Consider the following 18,219-nt stretch of genomic DNA (forward strand, 5'->3'; position numbering starts at 1 on the left):
TCCTCCGGCACCTTGCGGGGCCGCAGAGCCATCCCCTACCTGTCGCCCGCGGGTAGCTGCGCGCAGCCCCCGGCTCCGCCATCTTCCTCAGCCGGTGCCCGCCACCGCCGGGGCTCGGCTCGGCTCGGCTCGGCTCGGCTCGGCTCGCCTCAGCTCGGCGGCGCCCAACGGCCGCCGCACAGGCGCACTGCCCGCCCCGCGGCACCTGACAGGGCGGGCGGGGAGGGGCGGCGGCGGCGGGGCCGGCTCCTCGCCAGGTGCTGCCGCTTTGCCCCGCGGCGCTGAGGGCGGGCGGGGATCCCGCCGGGAGTCCCTCGGTGCAGCCTCGGCCCACGCTGCAGCTGCTCCCGGCCGCCTGGGTTTTGGTGCTGCGTGGCCGTGGGGGGCGACGCGGGAGGGCACCCGGCCTCGGGGCAAGCTCCCTGCCCGTTCTGGAGGTGAAAACGCAGGCCGCCGTCAGTACAAGGGGGTGGAGGAGGAAAGGATTTTCCCTTGGATTTTTTCGGGGGAGCATGTGCTTTGGTACCCCCGGCGCGTCTCCCAGTACATCGCTGCGTCTTGCTGAGCGCGAGTCATTCTGCTGGGGCGCAGTTCGACTCCCGTCCTGGTGTCTGGGTTCACACACCTCAATAAAAGTTTAGGTTTTAGGTTGGATTTAGGTTTTGTTGGTGCGGAAGGTGACAGTTTCTCCTCACGTTCCCTTATCAGAGACTTCACTTCCGTTGTTCGTAACCCTGCCAAATTCAGAAAGCCGCAGTTGACGTTTTTCATGCCAGCTGGTCCTCACGCTAAACTGCTGTCAAGGGGCTCCACTTAAAACTGTTCTGCCTGTCTACAGATGAAATTGTGTTGTTTTGCTTGTGTTACGGAAGAAAAATCCCACCTGTCTTACTGTAGCTGTGCCTCCTGATTTCCAGGGGCTCCTTTGGCAACAAAACCAAAAGAAGGCAGACTCTCCTGTAATCTTAATTAATCTTTAGCCTATTGGTGCCTGACGAACCCACGGGAAAGAACAGCTGGGCTCGGTGCGAGTTATATAGGCTTAGTGCTGAGGGAAAGGAAAGGGAGAGGAAGAGTTTCCAGGACTGGGAATTAGGAAAGCAGGGAATGGATTTTAAAGAAAGGTTTTAAAGAAAACTTAAGGAAACTATATGGAAAACATTAAAGCTCCAAAGACAAAAACCTCCCCTACAGTATTGTATGGAGTATGTGATACGAGTTGGTTTTTAAATTACCTTTGCGGAGTGTTTTTGTTCCACAAGACTCCTGCCTCATTCAGTGCAAAGGATGTCTTTAATTAATGTATAGTTCTTCAATGTTCCTCTTCATTTTCATCGTATAAAGTGGAATCTTTCATGTCATATTCACTGTACGTTCTTCAAACCCTGCCTTGAAGGCAGGTTAATTAATTTCCATGATGGCTTTCCTGTGGTACTCTCAAAACTCCTTCAAGCATTAATAAATTTAACTTTATAACAGTCTTCTAAGTTGTACTATTATCATATTTTACACACCGGGAAGAACGAAGAGAAGGTAATGTATCTGGAGTTGTCTGTAGCTGTTTGTTAATTCTTTTATGTTGTAGAGGTTGACAGGTTGTTTTAAAGCAGGGAACGGTGGATTTAATGCAGTGTGCGTCTACCAGCAGCTACAAAACAAGACCATAGCCGTTCTTGCTCAGGTTTGACTTTGAATACTTTATGGATCTTTAGGCACCAGATGTAGGGGGTTGCTTAAAATTTACACAGGTTTGGTATGCACTTACACCCAGGAGCTAGTTTCAGACATATCTGTATGACAGATAGAGGAACCCTGGGGAATTTTTTAATCTTCAGCTTTTAAGAAGGAAGTTATGAACAGTTTAATTTTGCCCATACTTCACAGAACAAGATGGTTTTCTTGACCGTAGCTGCTAAAGGGGCTTTTCCAGCTGTGACGGGACTACAGCCAGTGTCTGCACGCTCAGAGCTGGAGATGTCACCGTGTCCCTCTCGAACTCTCCACCCCTCACCTTGCTCTCCTGTCCCTTCAAACCGCGCTAAAGAAGCCGTCCCCCCACCAGGAGCAACACGAGGCTCTGTTTCTGAAGTGCCAGAGCAAGGAATACATCACCCGACAGCCCTACAGCCTTGGCGAGCTCCGGCACGGGACTGGGAAATTCCTCCTGACCCTCAGGACCAGGAGAGCTAATTACCACAGTGCTGCCGGTGAGGGCAGGGAGATGGGCAGGGAGAAGCTGCGTGTGTGTGCCAGGCTGCCATCTTACCATCGGCTCTCTGGCATGAATTGTAAGGCAACGCGGGAATTCTCCCAAGCGCAGCTCCATCTCCATAAGGCACATCGCACCGAGCCCTCTGACTGGGAAGGCGCAGACACTTTGGTTAGTCTGCCTTCTTCATCTGATGCCCAGTTTGTCCTTCTGTGAATGAAACTCTGGTAATACTTGTTCCAGATTGTTGTATTTTAAAGCATTTTTCTTTCTTAGATGGTGCGCTGTTAAAATAACTTTGGGTTTCTTTTGTGGAAAACGTTTTTTCCTCTCTTACCACACATTTTCAGCAGGTACTGTATTTAAACAGGTCTGTGCAAATACTCATACATGAGCTACAGTAGGTGTGGGTCAGCCAAAGTCTGGGAAAATCTCAGAGGTAAATCTGCAGAGAGGTGAAGTCTTAAAGTCATTTCAGGATGCAGGCAGAAAGAAGCTGGAGGGACTGCTAATTTTGCCACCTTGACAGACATTAAAATAAGAATTGGCAAAAGTGTAAACTAATTTTGAAAAGCTTGCCTTCTCTTTTCAGTGTTTTTATATCTTGTGGTTGTATCTATGTGACCAAAGCCATCTATCCCTGGGAGCCCCTCCGAGGGAAAACAGAACGGTGAGCCCAGAGCAAACTGGCCAAATCTACAATGTAAGAAATCTGCGATGGTCCACAGTTTCTGCTCTATTTTGCCATTTTCGATCAATAGCTGACAAGTCAAGAACCTAAAAAAGTGAGGTGAACAGAATGGGTGCCTGCAGCGTTGCAGTTAGATTGGCTCAGTGTCACACAAATGCTGCGTGTCAAAGATGGGAAATCCAGTTCTCCCAGGCAGCATTTGTCTGCTTTAACTTCAAAATCATCCTTCCTCTTCTGAAACTCCTGGAAGTTCAGTGCCTCATAACTTCTGAATGAAATTGAGTGCTTGCACCAAAGTATTTTTACAGAAATACAAATTCATCCAAAGAGAACTACTCCTCTTCATCAGATAAGTTGGTGTCCTCTGGGAAAAACAGAACATGACTCAAAAGTTAAAAAAACACATACATCAGAAACTGAAGAAAGGTGGTGGGTATAACTAATTATAGTTATTCCTGATTGTTGAAATATTAACTCACCACCTTAAGCATTCCCCTAAAATAGATTATAAATCAAAATTGTACTTGGAGAGTTCTCAAGAAATTTGGGTTGCAAATGACAGAAATGCTCATGGGCTAATGGAGTGATAAGAAATCTTCCTCATGAGGGATCAGTCTTTCACAAAAAACTCATGGGCACTGAGCCAATAAACCGAGACACAGTCCGATAACTGTGAAAATCTTTTTTTTCCCAGTCACTTGAAACCTTTCTATAAAATGTATTGGTGGTATCAATCTTGAAGCTAGGTATCAACAGCAAAATGCTGCTCTGTTGCAAAACTATAATTCTGAAATCAAAAGTCATGGTCGTATTTCTAAAGGACTTCTACCTTTTAGTCATGAATATTTTTATAAAATACAGCTGAATTTGCCCCAGTGAAATGGCTTCAATTTCTGCTTGCCTCTTACTGTCTAAGAAGCCACAGGCAGAATATCTGCAGGAATTAAACTATCTTTTTTAGTTCCCTTGATTGAAGAGCAGGACCAATGGGCAGCTCAGTCTGGCAAAGCTTGAACTACATCTGTCTGCTTTATTTTTGTGTACTTGCATAGCTAAGAAGTGTCATTCAGTGAATTATATCAGCGTAACGTTAAAATACTTTTTAGGATGAATCATAATGGATTGCTTTTGTATTTGTCATTTGGCATGCAAAAGTGTGTTAGTTCTCCACATGAAAATATATATTTAAAAACCTCTACATTGTTAAATCACACATCGTCTACCCCAATATCTTCCGCCATATATAATTTTTTATACTCCCAGAATGCCTTGAACTAGGGGCATATTCTCACTCGCCTCACACATTTATGTTATCTTTTGAAGTTCAGCTGGAGCTATTTGAGTTGGAACAGGTTGACGCTAGTGGGGTCAATCTTCACAAAAATAAGTGAAAACAGAGAAAGAGAGGAGCTCTCTCATTACCTTGTCCTTCGTTATTTACTGACGGCACAGGCATTTTAAGTCATGTACAAACATAGCCCTGCCTACACACCCTGCTTTGCTGAGCACGGTAATGGGATAAACAGTAGTGGAATGCAGCACAAACCTATTTCACATGTGATTTAAATTGAATATTTTTTCATCAATGTTTCATTGAAAGGGTGAGATATATTATCTCTCCACTTCTCCCGTAAATAAGGCCTTCCTTATTTACCACCAAATACCTGCTCTTCTCCTCCAGATTCAAAAGATTGTGAGCCACGAATCGTAAGAGCCGTGTTATTAATTGCTTTGCAGATTTGTGGCCAGGTATCATTGGGGGATATGAACAAGTTAGATTCTGATGAGTTTTGGATTGCTTTTGATTCTGGGATTAAACTAAAGGTTCTTTACTGCAGTATTAGGCAAAGAAAAGCCAAAAGCTCTGTTAGCTTTTCATGCTTTAACAGGATGTGACACAGTCTTAGCATTTGCTGGGAGAGGCAGGAGAAGATAAGTCTTGCTTAGGAAGGAAAGAATGTCTGCCCTGCAGCCATAGAAACGTTTCTCCGTTTCTCTTCACCACCTGCTGAAGTGATTGATATTTGCCTGAAGGATTTGCAATTATTTGTAGTATTTTTGTTTAACTGCACCAGCGTACTTTGCCAGGAAGAGGAACATTCCTTCCCCAGCAGTACATCTACTAATATAGAGAAAGATGATGTTATATTCATACATGATAGAAGCATGGACAGGAACGTACCTACGTCAGATTGATAATGAGCTGTTCTCAAGGTTATGGAATATCAAATCCCGAGATATTTCTACTCTGATTGAATGCCTAAAATAGCATTATACTAATTAAGTTTAGTTATCATTGAATAATAATTACACTGCATCAAATGGCAGACAGTCAGTAGAGAATTAGTTTTTTACTTTTTTTGGTTAAACTAGCATCCTGTGCATAAGAAACCAAGTCACCTTGAAGGGAAGGGAGGTCATGACTACCACAGGGATACAAAACCTCTGGAACACGTATGGACCAGGTAGGTCCAAGAAGCCAGGCGGTCTTGAGCCTACATCCATTTACGAGTAGTACTGCACGTGCAGAGAGGACTCTGCCTCACGCTCGAAGCGAGACCATTTGTGTGCTCCGTGCTCACCCCTTCATACAGGACTGGTAAGTGCAGTGCCTCAGCCCTTCTGAGCACTGTCCGTAAGATAACTCTGGGAAAGACATACGAATTGGAGGAGAGAAGTCAGCGTGGTTTAGGTCTGCTTCCATAACTACCTATTAAGAATCAACAACAGACCAGATGCAACTGAAGAATATACTTAATACCTGCCCGGCATAGGAAAATAGAAGTTGAGTTCTGATTGCTTTTATTTAAAGCGAGAGAAAGAACATTGTAAAAGATGAGGATTTTATTTACTTTCATAATCGATTCTCATTCCTCCTCAACTTCCACAGACTGTGACATTTATTCATGCATGTGACTTGGCACACTCAAACATAGAGAATGCAACGCTGGTCACAGTCATTCAGTGGTTGCTTCAAAGCAAGATAAATCAGGCTATGCCTGTAGATGCTTACAGTCAAAAGGTGTCCTGGTTATTAAAATGAGATAAAAAATTTTGAAGCAAGCAGTGTTTAAAAAATGGTTGAGCTGAGCCTCTAATCAATGGGTATAAAATATTATACCAAACACTTTAACACAAAAGGGGAGAGACTGTTGACAAAACTTGTTTATCAAGAGTGAAATGGGTCCTCAAGCTGAGCTCCACTAACTTCAACACAGCTACAACAAATTACACAACCTGCCTCTGAACAGAAAAATCAGTTGTTTCAGTTTATAATATATAATACATAAATATTCAACAAAAAAAACTTAAATATATATGCTAAAAAGATAAAATAACAACTACAAAGAAGTCTCACAGAGCTGTACTTAGATAGTTGTCATACATTTCAAAACTTGAGTAAACATCAGATGTTAATGAAACATTAACCTACCTTAATTTCACAGGTTAAAGATCACTCCCATGTACAATTAAGGATCAATTTTCTGCCTCCCTGACAATCCAGCAATTCATGGAACATGCTGCTTCCTCTAGATTTTAATTTTATAGGAGTTATGACTAAGCAAACATAGTGAATGCAGTTTGTAAATGTTTACAAACCTCTGTAGTCAACACAAGAGAGACCAAACTATAAAATAAAAAGATCTGGTAATTGCTAGTGGGTTAATAAAAATAGGCATGACATTCTGTGAAAAAAATGTAAAGGATGGTACCAAATACATAATGGTGTTTTTGCAGTCATTTAGTGTATCTTCTGAATTCTGATAAGGATTCTGCATATTTCTTCCTAGGCATATAATAGAAAGTTTTCATAGCACTCTTGCCTATCTTGTTACTGCAGCGTATTGATCCGTTAGCACATCTAGGAACAGGTGGGTCTTCCAATCTGAGGACTTAAACGTTTCCATATTTAGAGAGTTACTAAGGGTACTTCTTTTCTTTTCCAAATGACATGACAGAGATGTACATCCCTGCCTAAATCCAAGCCCCAGGCTCTCTTGGATACTGCAGGCTCTGATACTTCAGTACAGTATTTTTTCTCCCTTCTCTAAACGATCTTAACTCAAACATGATCCATCTTATACATACCGTACCTTTTCTTTCTCTGAAGCCATTAATGCGTAATGCTATTTCACAATCTGTATTTTTGTCTTCTATCTTTCCTAAATGATGCATATACTTCCATCCTGATATTCCAGCCATAACTGCTAATCCTCCACAGGTCTCTCTACTGCACATTCCGACTCAGTTCTTCTGGATCCTCTGTTTTGTTGTACCAATGTAAGAGCTTCATACTGGCCACCACAAGAGGCTAATTTTTAGCCAGTACTTTCCCACTCTGTATTAGCCAGCAAATGCTCTTAGAGCAGAAAGTGCTTAGGATTGGCACTTTCATTCCTCTGACCCTCTGACATTTCTTTCTCACTACATTATCATCATGCAGATTAAATGAGCCTTTCCCAGCTTTCTTCCCTACTTTTAGATTCAAGCTCTTATCAATCAAATTACCCTTGATCCCAGTCCAGAACTCAAACTATTTGGCGTATGATCCTCTTCCAAGAATGTTTCCCAGTGGCAGACCAACCCTAAACCTTCCTATCCCTTGGTCTTCACTGATGTCTAGTTGCATCTTTCCTTTACATCTTTAAGGACCAGAACAAGTCCATTCCAATTTTTTTTGATGTTTGTATTAACCACATTTAACTGGGTTGTATTTCAGACACCTTTTCCACGTTTTCCTACTAGCAGACAATTACTTGTGCAGTTGGAGCAATTTTTCCGTGTTCATTCATGAGTCTTGACCTGCTGGAGCAAAAATGTGTGAGAGTCAGAAGGACCATCTCTTACGTGGTTTTAGATTAGCCAAACTAAATAAAATTATTCTAATGTCTTAAGTAAACCACTACCACTTAACAGAAACACAAAAAAAGCAGTGTTAGGTACTTGGTGTCAAAATCCGGAGGGCCAAAGCCCAGCTGGAGCTGAGACTGCTCAGGGGCACTGATGGGAACCAGGCAGGCTCTGCGGGGATGCTGATTTCAATGTAAGTTCAAGGAAAATGGACTTCTGCTGACAGAGGCCCCTTGTGACAACAGGGGCAATGAAAAAGCCGATGAGGTCAATGCCTTTTTTCTGTCTCTATCTTCACAGCCAAAGCCAACTCCCGGGCCCCTGCCTGTACGGGCACAGTCGGGGAAGGGATGGGGCAGCCAGCAATGGAAGAGCAAGACATTAGGGAAACGGGACATATTCAGATCCTCTGGGCTGGATGGGAGTCAGCCCAAGCTGCTGGAAGACCTGGTGAGGCCACTATCAATCTTCATCCCTAGAAAAGGCAAGAAGGAGGATTTTGGGAAACTATATGCCAGTCAGCGTCGCCTCCGTCAGTGGGAAGATCAGGGAGCACAGCAGCAGCAGCAGTCAGCCCGGGAAGGCAAACCACGTTTGACCTGCCCGATCGCCTGCTGTGATAAAGTGACGGGCTCTGTGGGCCAGGGCAGGGCGGCGGGTGTAATACACCTTAATTTGTACATGGCTGTTGCCACCACCTTCCCCAGCCTTTCCCTCTGGAAGGAGAAGCAGCATGGACTGGACAATCAGGCTGTTCAGATTAATTGAACACTGGCTCCAAGGGTTGCAGTCAATAACTCAATATTTGGCTGGCAATCAGCAAAGCACCCTGGGGTCAATATTGGCACCCATATCAAACACCTTCATTAACAACCCGACCGCAACGCAGAGCTCATTCTCAGCAGATCTGCAGACAACACTAAATGAGGGGAAGCGGCTGCTGGTTCAACCCAGAAGGACTCTGAAAAACTTAAAGATTGGACAGAGACCAGAATAACCAACCCGCTGCAGGGGTACAGGCTGGGAAGCGGCTGGCGAGGTCGTAGTCCCAGGGGTCACAGAGCACGACAGGTTGAAGGTGAACCCGCGGCATGCTCTTCTGAAAGAAGGTACAGACTGGGTGACATTAGAAGAGTGGCCAGCACGTCAAGGGAAACTTGCTGATAATCTCTGCTTGGTACCGGCGAAGCCATACCTGAAATAGCGTTTAGTTTTGGATACCTCTGGTCAAGAGAGGCATGGCGAAATTGGAGAGAGTTCAGTGGAGGGCTAGTAAGAAAGCTATTGAGGAGAGGCTGAAGGAGCTGGACTTACCTAGTCTGGGAAAAAAGAAGCTAAGTGACATAACATCAGCCTACAACTGTTTGAAGGATTATTACAAAAGTGACAGAGCCAAACTCTTCTTGCGACTGCCAGCTGGGCTAACAGAGCAATTGCCGCAGTTTACAACTTGGGAGGTTCAGACTGGGCATCAGAAAATAAAATCAACAAGAGGGTAGCTGGGCACTAGAACAGGCTGTCCAGAGAGGTGGAGGAATCTCTGTCTCTGGGGCTTTTCAAGACTGGGGAAAGCCAGGAGTTACTTAATCTAGTGCTGAGCTGGTCCAACTAAAAGACAACCTTCAGAGGTGCCTTCCAACCAACACTTTATGATCTTGCAGCAGGTCTCAGGTCTTCACAACATCTTATTTAATAAAGCCCTATTATTAAAACAATCTATTTATTAACTTGTTTGGTTTCATAAGTGGTGGTAGAAGATTGTCACCTAGCCTGTTTGAAGAGAGAAGATTCAACAGATGAGTAACACCTTGGTGAGTTGCCTAACTGAGACCACACCTCTCATCAAACCACTTTATGGAGTTGGAACTATAGCAAGAGACTTCAGCTAAGGAAAGGCATTCAAGTCCCGCTTCTGCTCCACATTCCCCTTTCCCTTGCCCTGGCACCCATTCACCTTTTCAACTTAGTTCTCTACCATGTTAAAATCTGAATCTAGACTCAGTTGCTCCTTTTGCCGTGTCTGAAACAAAGAGGACCTAAATCGGTAATTAGCCTTTCTCTGGCCTTCTGTTATCAAAGCATTATCCAGTTTTGGTCTGTGGGAAATGCTTTGATATAAATAGATGTATTTTGCTGTGAACTATATCAATTCCATAACATCTCAGCCCAGTAGTTTCCCACACTGCATGACACAGAAAAAGAATCTCTTTCTCAATTGCATTAATTTTTTTTCCTCCCATTAGGAAATATTGAAGATCATAATTTTCCTCGAAGCGTGTGGACTGCCATTGCCTTTATCAGTTAGGAATAAGCTGCATGTGAAAGACAAAATATAAATTTGCCAGGTTTGTCCATATAGCTTGACACAATGCAGCAAATCAAATTGTAATAATCCATTTGATGCTTAAATCTCAATAGAAAGATAATTTCAAAATTATGATTCTGTCCTCAGCACAACAGAGTTGTAGAGCATCCTCTGAAGCAGAGGAAATTGAAGCATCTCAACCTATGAACAAATTCTGCTCCTACCTGTGTGACACTGTGCTGGCCACAGACTTCTGTTCTAGCAGTGCTGGGGGGGGGAGAATGCTTTCAAAAGAGGCTGAATGGGATGGACCTGCATACTTTGGATCTAAAAAGTGGACATTTGTGATACTTGCAAGAGGCAAGCTGCCATGCATATGAGAGTCCACGTAATTTCCATAATCTTAGGCAAATGACAATAAGGTCATTTATAGTCAATATGATTTTCAGGTGTCACCACTAGTAGAACTTGCTTTACCATATTCAGGGGAACAGTAATCTGCTTGTCTCCTGTTTAAAGGTGTGGAATTTTTGTTTATTTTTTTTCCCCTTACAGAAAAAAAAAAGCCTTAGAGGGTAGTATATGTCCATATATTCTACACATCTGAATCCTTTCCTGTATTGTGGATTTGACCTTGGGACCAGTATTCTAGGTTTCAGTGGAGAAATGGTAGGATGTGATGTATCTAAAGGAGAGGAGCAGAGCAGCCATACTTGGAGAAACTAGAACCACACGATACCGGATGGGATGCACCTACAAGTACTGAAAAATCAGATGTTTTGGTTTATAATGTATAAACCTTTAACAAAGAAATCTGAAATGTACAAAGAAATGTACGCCAGAAAGGTAAAATAATGTAACTTTACAGAAGTTTCACAGAGATGTATTTAAATAGTTGTTGTACATTTCAAAACTTGAGTAAACATAGGATGCTAATCAAACATTAACTTACCTTAATTTCAAAGGTTAAAGATCACTGTCATGTACAATTAAGGATCAGTTTTCTGCCTCCCTGCAAATCCTGCAATTCATGGAACATGCTGCTTCCTCTAGATCTGAATTATGTAAGTTATAACTTCAGAGACCTGGCTGATGTCATTGTGAGGCCACTCTTGCTAATCTCTGAAAGGTGACGGTGATCAGGGGGATCCTGGAGACTGGAAAAAAGCAAATGTCACTGCTTTCTTCAAGAAGGGCAAAAAGGAGGATCCAAGAATCTACAGGGCAGGCAGCCTCACCTCAGTCCCCGGGAAGGCGGTATTGCAAATGATTTCCAACCATATTAAGGATAAGGAGGTGTTGGGGAGTAGTCAGCATTGATTTACAATCAATCAGACATCGTGCCTCCCCTATGATGAAATTATAATAGTGGCTTGGTGGAGGAAGGGAGAGCAGTAGACATTATTTATGTTGGCTTGAGCAAGAACTACACTGGGGGAACCTTAGTTGAAAAGACTCCTATGCTATTACTAATTCAGCTCAGCCCAGGAGAGAACAAGGTTTCTGTGGCTTCTGATTTCTTACTATTGTGTAATAGTGCAACATAATAATATCTGCTGAAGAAATCACGTGGATATAGTATTCAGCTATGTAAACTAGGTGCATTCATTGTTGTTACCGTGAAAAATATTTTAAAACTATGTAAAGAGGCAGGAGCCCCTAATCTGAATCTCTGATTGATATGTGAAGTGTAACAGTCATTCTGATCTCCACTGGATCTCATTTTCTCCTCACATACTATGTTCTTCAGTGTGTTCTGAGGATCAGTGTTAGCTCCCCAAATATGGTGAAAGTTTAAATTTCTCAGAATTCTGTTTTGGGGAGCACTCAGTGGTTTACACCTTGTCCTTCAGGCACGCGTGCATCATCTACACAAGAGGCTTGGCACAGGGACTAGAGCGCACTTAGCCTTTACTTCACAGCACAGAAAAGGAAGTTATTCCAAACCTGCTGTCCAAAGGCATATTCTCACTGTCCTATGCATAGATGTGATTATTTGAGCTGGAAACATTTTTAGATCTAGCAGTACTTTCCTCTGTCAAACTGCACAAACAACCTACAAAAGGGGAAGAAAGTCTTCTGGATGCATCTCATACCCAAGTTTTGTTGAGGAATTCAAAGGTAAATACAAAGGAAGAATGTACATTTTAAATAGATTCCAGTTTTTGGTAAATGAGTTAACTTTTTGCTGGGGTGGATGCCTCTAAGCTGTACATCCCCTATGCCTTCTCATGCAGCTGAATGAAGGATGGTCTTGCAAACCTCTAAAATCAGAGGCTGGAGGAACACACAGCCAACTGCAACATCAAATTTAAACGCTTTTGTGATGGCACACTGAGCAAAAGTTTGAACAGAGCTCGAGACAGCATTTCTGCACATCTTGGTGACACAGAAGCAGTTCTTGAGAACACCAAAGGGTTCGGAGAAGCCCCGCGCAGCCCGACCACCATGGGAAGCAGTTCTGCACCATGGCAAATCTCAGCAGGCTGCTTGCAAGCAAGGCAGACACCATCACACCTCTATGGAGAGGATAAAGATTCGAAGTCTTTTCAGGTGGGGTGGGGAGTGTCCAACAGGAGCCTGGAGAGAGACTCGACTTGGAGCTGAAGGTCTAGCACTTTCCTTGTATGTGATGAAAAGAATTGACCTCAAGGTTTTCTTAGTCCCGAGGAACATATTTCCCCTTTGTAATCTACTGTTCTAAAATTACTCCAATATTCTGCCAGCATATATAGAGCTGTCAGTGATTTACAGGTGAGTTTTCTAACAGAAGAACAGACTCCTAGGGGAAACTGCTTTTTGACCAAAAAGAGCAAATCTTGTGCTGCTGTCTTTAAGCAATGCCACTAAAATATGTATTTCTGGTTGGAGTTGAGCACCTAGTCCAGATTCCTGATCCAGCCCCAGCACTCACCTGTGCAACCTGGTCACTTGTAGAATCAAAAATCTCTTTCCTGACTTTTTCTGAACGACTCTCATCCTCACTCCCCATTTCCCCAGCTGAAAAGGGAGGGGTTTACCATCACACAGTGAGCTCCAGCTGGGGAATCTCCAACCTGGTAAGTGCTGGGAGTGGGAGATCATACAAGAAGAGAGATTTTGTTTTATACGACCTGTTTCCTACATTCTTCTCTATCTGCTTTTAGCTATTTCAAAGGCAGGATCAGAGGGTCCAAATGGTCTTTTCAATCTGAGATTAGATATTTTCCCATATTTATGAAGTGCTCAGTTGATGTACCAAATTTTAAATATTCCAAGATATTGTGAGAGATGAAGTGCACTTCCTTAAAGCCCCTATTACTTAAGATTAAAAGGGGACTAATAGAGGAAGTGCAATAGAGTTTGGTGGAGACAGGAGGTGGACAAGAAACACAACTTACTTTGTCTGCCACTTTTGGATTTCTTAATCCAGAGGTTAGAATCTACTGGAAAAAATATACATAGTGGTGCAGGTGGAAGATCCATGCCCAATACAGCGCAAATGTACTTACTGTGCTATTAACTGCCCTTAGGCACTCCATCTCTTATCACAAGCAATCAGCTGTTACTGGAAGAAAGAATTTAGTCTAACAGAACAGTAAGTGTAGGTTTTAGTGAGTTAAGTGTCAAGATACCTCTTCAACTGAATTATGGTTAGTGAGTTACATGTGGTCTTTGAAGTAGTTGCCATACAAACCAATTTATAAAATATTTCTGAAAAATATTAATATATGGCTTGATAAAGCTTTTTCTAACTATAATGTCCACATTAAGTTATTTTGAAACATAGACATTCAGCTGTGGCATATCTACTGTAACCCTGTCCTTAGGAAAAACAGTAGCTGGTGCTCCTACCAAGTTCATCCACTTGCTATGTTGAGGTAAAATAAAAAGAATATTATTTTTTACAGGAGGGACACAGAAAGGATAATTATTAAGGGATATTAAGCTATTAGGAACAACACCTGTGTTCCCATGATAACAATATTTCTCATGATAGAGGAAATAGATGCAAAAGTCCCTTGAGAGATCTCAACAACAAGCAGTACGAGAGAACCAGCGTAACATGTGGATGGCAAAAAGTGAAGGTAAAGAAATGCACGTGACCTCCTGACATTAACTGAGAAATTATGAGTTCAACGACTTTGTCCCAGAAGAATCAGGTTTTCATAGGAAGATGAAGAGATATTTACTTATCCTTACTGTGCAATATGGTTAAAGAATATAAACTAACATTTTCTACAGTCATATGTGCAAATGATGATTATGTGAGTACAGAAAAAAGAAAGAATGAAAAACCTATTCAATCAAGAGTAAATATTATTTTGAAAACCAGTAATAAGGAAATTAACTGTTTATAAGGAGGCCTTGGGTATTAAAGAAGGAAACTACTAGGTGCCATACTCTCCTCCCTTCCTCCTTTTATTATTTTAATTGATTTAGAAGATGTCAATCTATGCAAGTAATCAGAAACAGTCATGCTGTCTTCTCAATGCAAAGTCATTGGCTACTTGGCACTCAAGCTGTTTCTTCTAAATGCTTCCCCATGCCCTAAATCAGATACACATCTTCAGTGTTTTTTGATTCTCTAACATCTGCCTGTGTAACCATTGCTAGGTTAACCTAAGCTGCCTATAGTAACACATATTCAGCTACTGGCTATATTCTTTTCTCTTTCTTAGTTACCATACATTATTTTCTGTATTATCCTACACTAAATAGTACAGTTCACCTTGACTTTTGTAGTCCTAAACAGTAACTTTAGAGCAGTTTAGTTTAAAACATTTCACAAAGCCCGAGATCACCCTTGCTACCTTTGTAGACAGAATGTACACCCAGCACTGTGACAGCATCAATTCGGACTGGGGAGAGGAGGGGAAGAGGAGGAGGCCGTTGAGGATTACAGCATAATTAAATACAGAGGAGCACGAGCTAATCCTGGCTTTTTCCACTCAGTTTTCAGCAACCGTTTTGTTAGTTGGCGGTTGTGTAAGAGCACACCAGTGACAGCGTTTGTTCCAATTATAGGTGGCATACTCACACTTTTAGTGAAACAATCCCTACACCGTTGCACATTTCCAACACCTTTGTGAAACTGGCACCCTATTTTGGGAAGAGGTTCCTGCTCACTCGCCAATGCTCCAGTTAACAGTAGTGGTCCAAAGACACGTTACTAGGTTGCAAGTGGTATAAGCTGCTATTAAGGGGATGGAGCTGACAACCACAGTGGGATACAGCCTGCCCATTACTTCTGACCCAGTCACTCCAGTGGAATACAGTAAGACCGGACAACCACACCAATGGGCCTTCGGGCATCTTTTAAGACATTTTCAGCTGACAGAACCATCTAACATCTTTATGAATACTAACATCAGTACATGCACCCATACTTTTTCTTTCCCAAAGCGGCTAGTGCTGGTTAGGTGGGAAGAACCAAGTGTTCCATTAAAAATTTCATAAGCCACAGGTTCACCGACAATAAGATCCTGCAGGTCCTTCTGGTTAGGCTAACAGCTGCAGAAGTCTAAACACTACCTCTCCAGAGCTTAATAAGCTATTTACCAAATCTAGGGGAAACCTATCCCTACACACACTCGCCACTTATCTGCGAGTTCTTCCTTTTCATTTCTATTCAGGCTCCCATGCTGCAGTCAATTAGCAGCAGAGAACTGAGGTTATATCGCCAGTCTGAAGATCCGTCTCTGCATGCTCCGTCACACCCTCCGCAGTTACTTAGCACTGCCTGCTTCTGCCATTTTCAGCAAAACTTGGGATCTAGCTGCTCAAGACACAAGGGTCCCTGTGACTGAGCTGTTGCAAGACTCCCTCTCGTCAGCCACCTGCTCCATCAGTTGATAATTAACATCCCAGGTAGCTACTCCAGAGCAATGTGACAAGGCAAGTTGGGACAGCTGCTCTCCATACGTTCAGAAGGTTTTCCACACCCTTCCAGGGTCTTGGGCTTCTCGGCGAGTCTCCAGGACTACAGCCGTAACCCCTCTACCTTCTGTACACCTCCCCAGTTTCAGCCATGAGCAGGGGAGATCCTTCCACTGGGTCAGGTGGCAAAAGAGTAAAATTCTCAGAAACCTCATTACCGCATCTTTCGCCACCCCCACCACTGTCGACTACAATTAGTTTTAAAGCCTCGTAAGTCAGAAGCCGTTCCCTCCAGCACTGTGCAGCCCTCGGCTTTCCCCTCTAACCTCAGAGACTCAACGCGGTGACGGCAGGCTCCCCTCCCTGCCTGGAGGACTGTCCCAAAGCCGAATCCTCCCGACAGCCGGTACCACGGATGGTTGCACGTACCTAACCCACGCAGGTCTGGGTGTCCCACGGGGCACCTCAGAGTCCCTGGAACCCAGCGACAGAAACTCCTTCTACCCAGAAGTTGAGGCAACCTGCTTGCTCCCTCTGCCAGGGTTGCTTTGGTTGGTTGTCTGCTCCCTCCAGAGGCCATGCACGCAAAGGCGTTTTGCTGATGATCTTCCTCAATTGGGAATAAAATTCATTAACTTAACCATAAAGAAGAGTAGGGCTGATTAAGGAATCTAGGTGCTAGCGATGGCAGAAGAGGCTCCTACACCATCACAGCCTGGAGACACAAACAGGACCCCCCCACTTTTACAAGAGGGAAGAACGAGTGCCTACAGGATAGCGTAAGAGCACTTCAAAAGAGAATTTGCTGTTCGGGAAGCGATGCAGCAGGAGGCCCCTTACCTGTTACCAAGTCTCTTTCAGCTTCCGATTAAGCTTCCCTTTCTTGAGCTGACAGCCTGGATGTAAATAAAACTGCTCTGCAAGTGTCCTCTCTGTCTACAAACAGGTTGGAAAAAACATGAAAAAAGCTAACTCACAGGACAGACGATACAGTCTCATCTATATATTTTTTTGAAGTCTTTTTGTCCCACTAAAGTCTGAAAACATCATTGGTGTAATGGAAACATCTGGATCCCAAGTGTGGATCAGGAGCAAACAAGCACTTGAAAGGAGAAACAAGTCTTTAGATGCTTCTCGTGGTACCTTGCTGCTAGTACCTACTTCCTAGATGGAATTACTACATGAAGGTACTCATGATTTTCAGCTTGCCCCTCTATTTGTTTAAGATTGTATTTTATAATCACCAAGTTGATCTCTGGCATTAAATTTGACTGGTAAGATATAGCACAAGCAACCTGAATTAATCAATAGGAACTCTGACTCATGCTTGCTGTTTTAAAAAAAAAAAGATAAAGGAACAGCATCCTTCCTGCTTACCTCTTCTCCCTCATTCTCCAAAGGGAAGGGCATACACAGCCTGAGAAAGAAGTTCTGAAGATTCATTGTTTTGTATCAAAATGGGAAAGCATTGCCAACAGCTGCCTTCACAGAAGCCAGCAACGGGCCTCACGTTTAAAGGGACACATCAAGCTGCACTCGGACTACTCCAAGATTATTTCAGATCCCGCTTGCCACACGTCTTCCAAAGGCTGCGCTTACTTTAACTTTCCAGTCCTCGCTTCTGTGAAGTGGTCAACCTACCTGTAGGACAGCGTGGCGTCCGCAGAAGAAAAGCCAGGCTCGAGTCCTCTCGGGAACCGCACCACACAGGTAGCCAAGCCCCACGACGCTCGTGTTCAAGACCACCAAATAATTACGGCTTAGACTGGCGCTTGCTCAACAGCAGTCCCAGCCGACACCCCGACTCACCCGAAAAGAGGACGTCCCCCCTGACCAGAGGGTCTCGGGAGCAGCAGCCCCAGCCTTCGCTCGCAGCCCACCTGTGCCACAGGCCCCTCCGCGCGTCACGAAAACCTGGTGAGGAGCACGGCCGGGTACCGCGCCGAGCATCCCGCCGCCCTCGGTCGTCTGCTCGCTTCATTCGTGACATCGCTCGGGTTACGGAGCGACCCGTAACGCGACAGCCTAACCTCCGCCAGGCTGATTACTGCACGCATGTGCATATATATGGTACCGGACATACGTACGGCATGTATCACATCGATGTACAGCACTACCACATAGCACCGTGCATATGAGCACACACGGCACAGCATCGCATGACATAACCCATCAGTAGTAACAAATAAACAGCACAGAGCTCAACAGTCCTGGGTCACCAGCTCCTCCTCCTCTCACAAAAGGAGAAGAGACATTTTTGCTTGCCTTTTTTTTTTTTTTTTTTTCTTTTCTTCCACATACCTT

General features: G+C 43.7%; 1 protein-coding gene across 3 annotated transcripts in view; it reads right to left on the reverse strand.

Moving 5' to 3' along the window:
* Positions 1-16,824, reverse strand: part of MAP7D2 (MAP7 domain containing 2) — a 102,437-nt gene extending 85,613 nt beyond the window's left edge. Inside the window, exon 1 of one of the 3 annotated variants that reach the window (XM_075033417.1) lies at positions 16,756-16,824. Coding sequence is in view for 2 of the 3 variants with exons in the window: in XM_075033414.1 (XP_074889515.1) it covers positions 16,345-16,495 (151 nt within the window). In the remaining variant the exon portion in view is untranslated. Of the gene's footprint in view, positions 1-39; positions 125-16,344; positions 16,570-16,755 lie in introns of those variants that run through there. The other 2 variants (XM_075033414.1, XM_075033416.1) reach the window with 2 other exon arrangements.
* Positions 16,825-18,219: the final 1,395 nt, after the last annotated feature.

The sequence above is a fragment of the Buteo buteo genome, chromosome 8, assembly GCF_964188355.1.
Source record: "Buteo buteo chromosome 8, bButBut1.hap1.1, whole genome shotgun sequence".
NCBI lineage: Eukaryota > Metazoa > Chordata > Aves > Accipitriformes > Accipitridae > Buteo > Buteo buteo.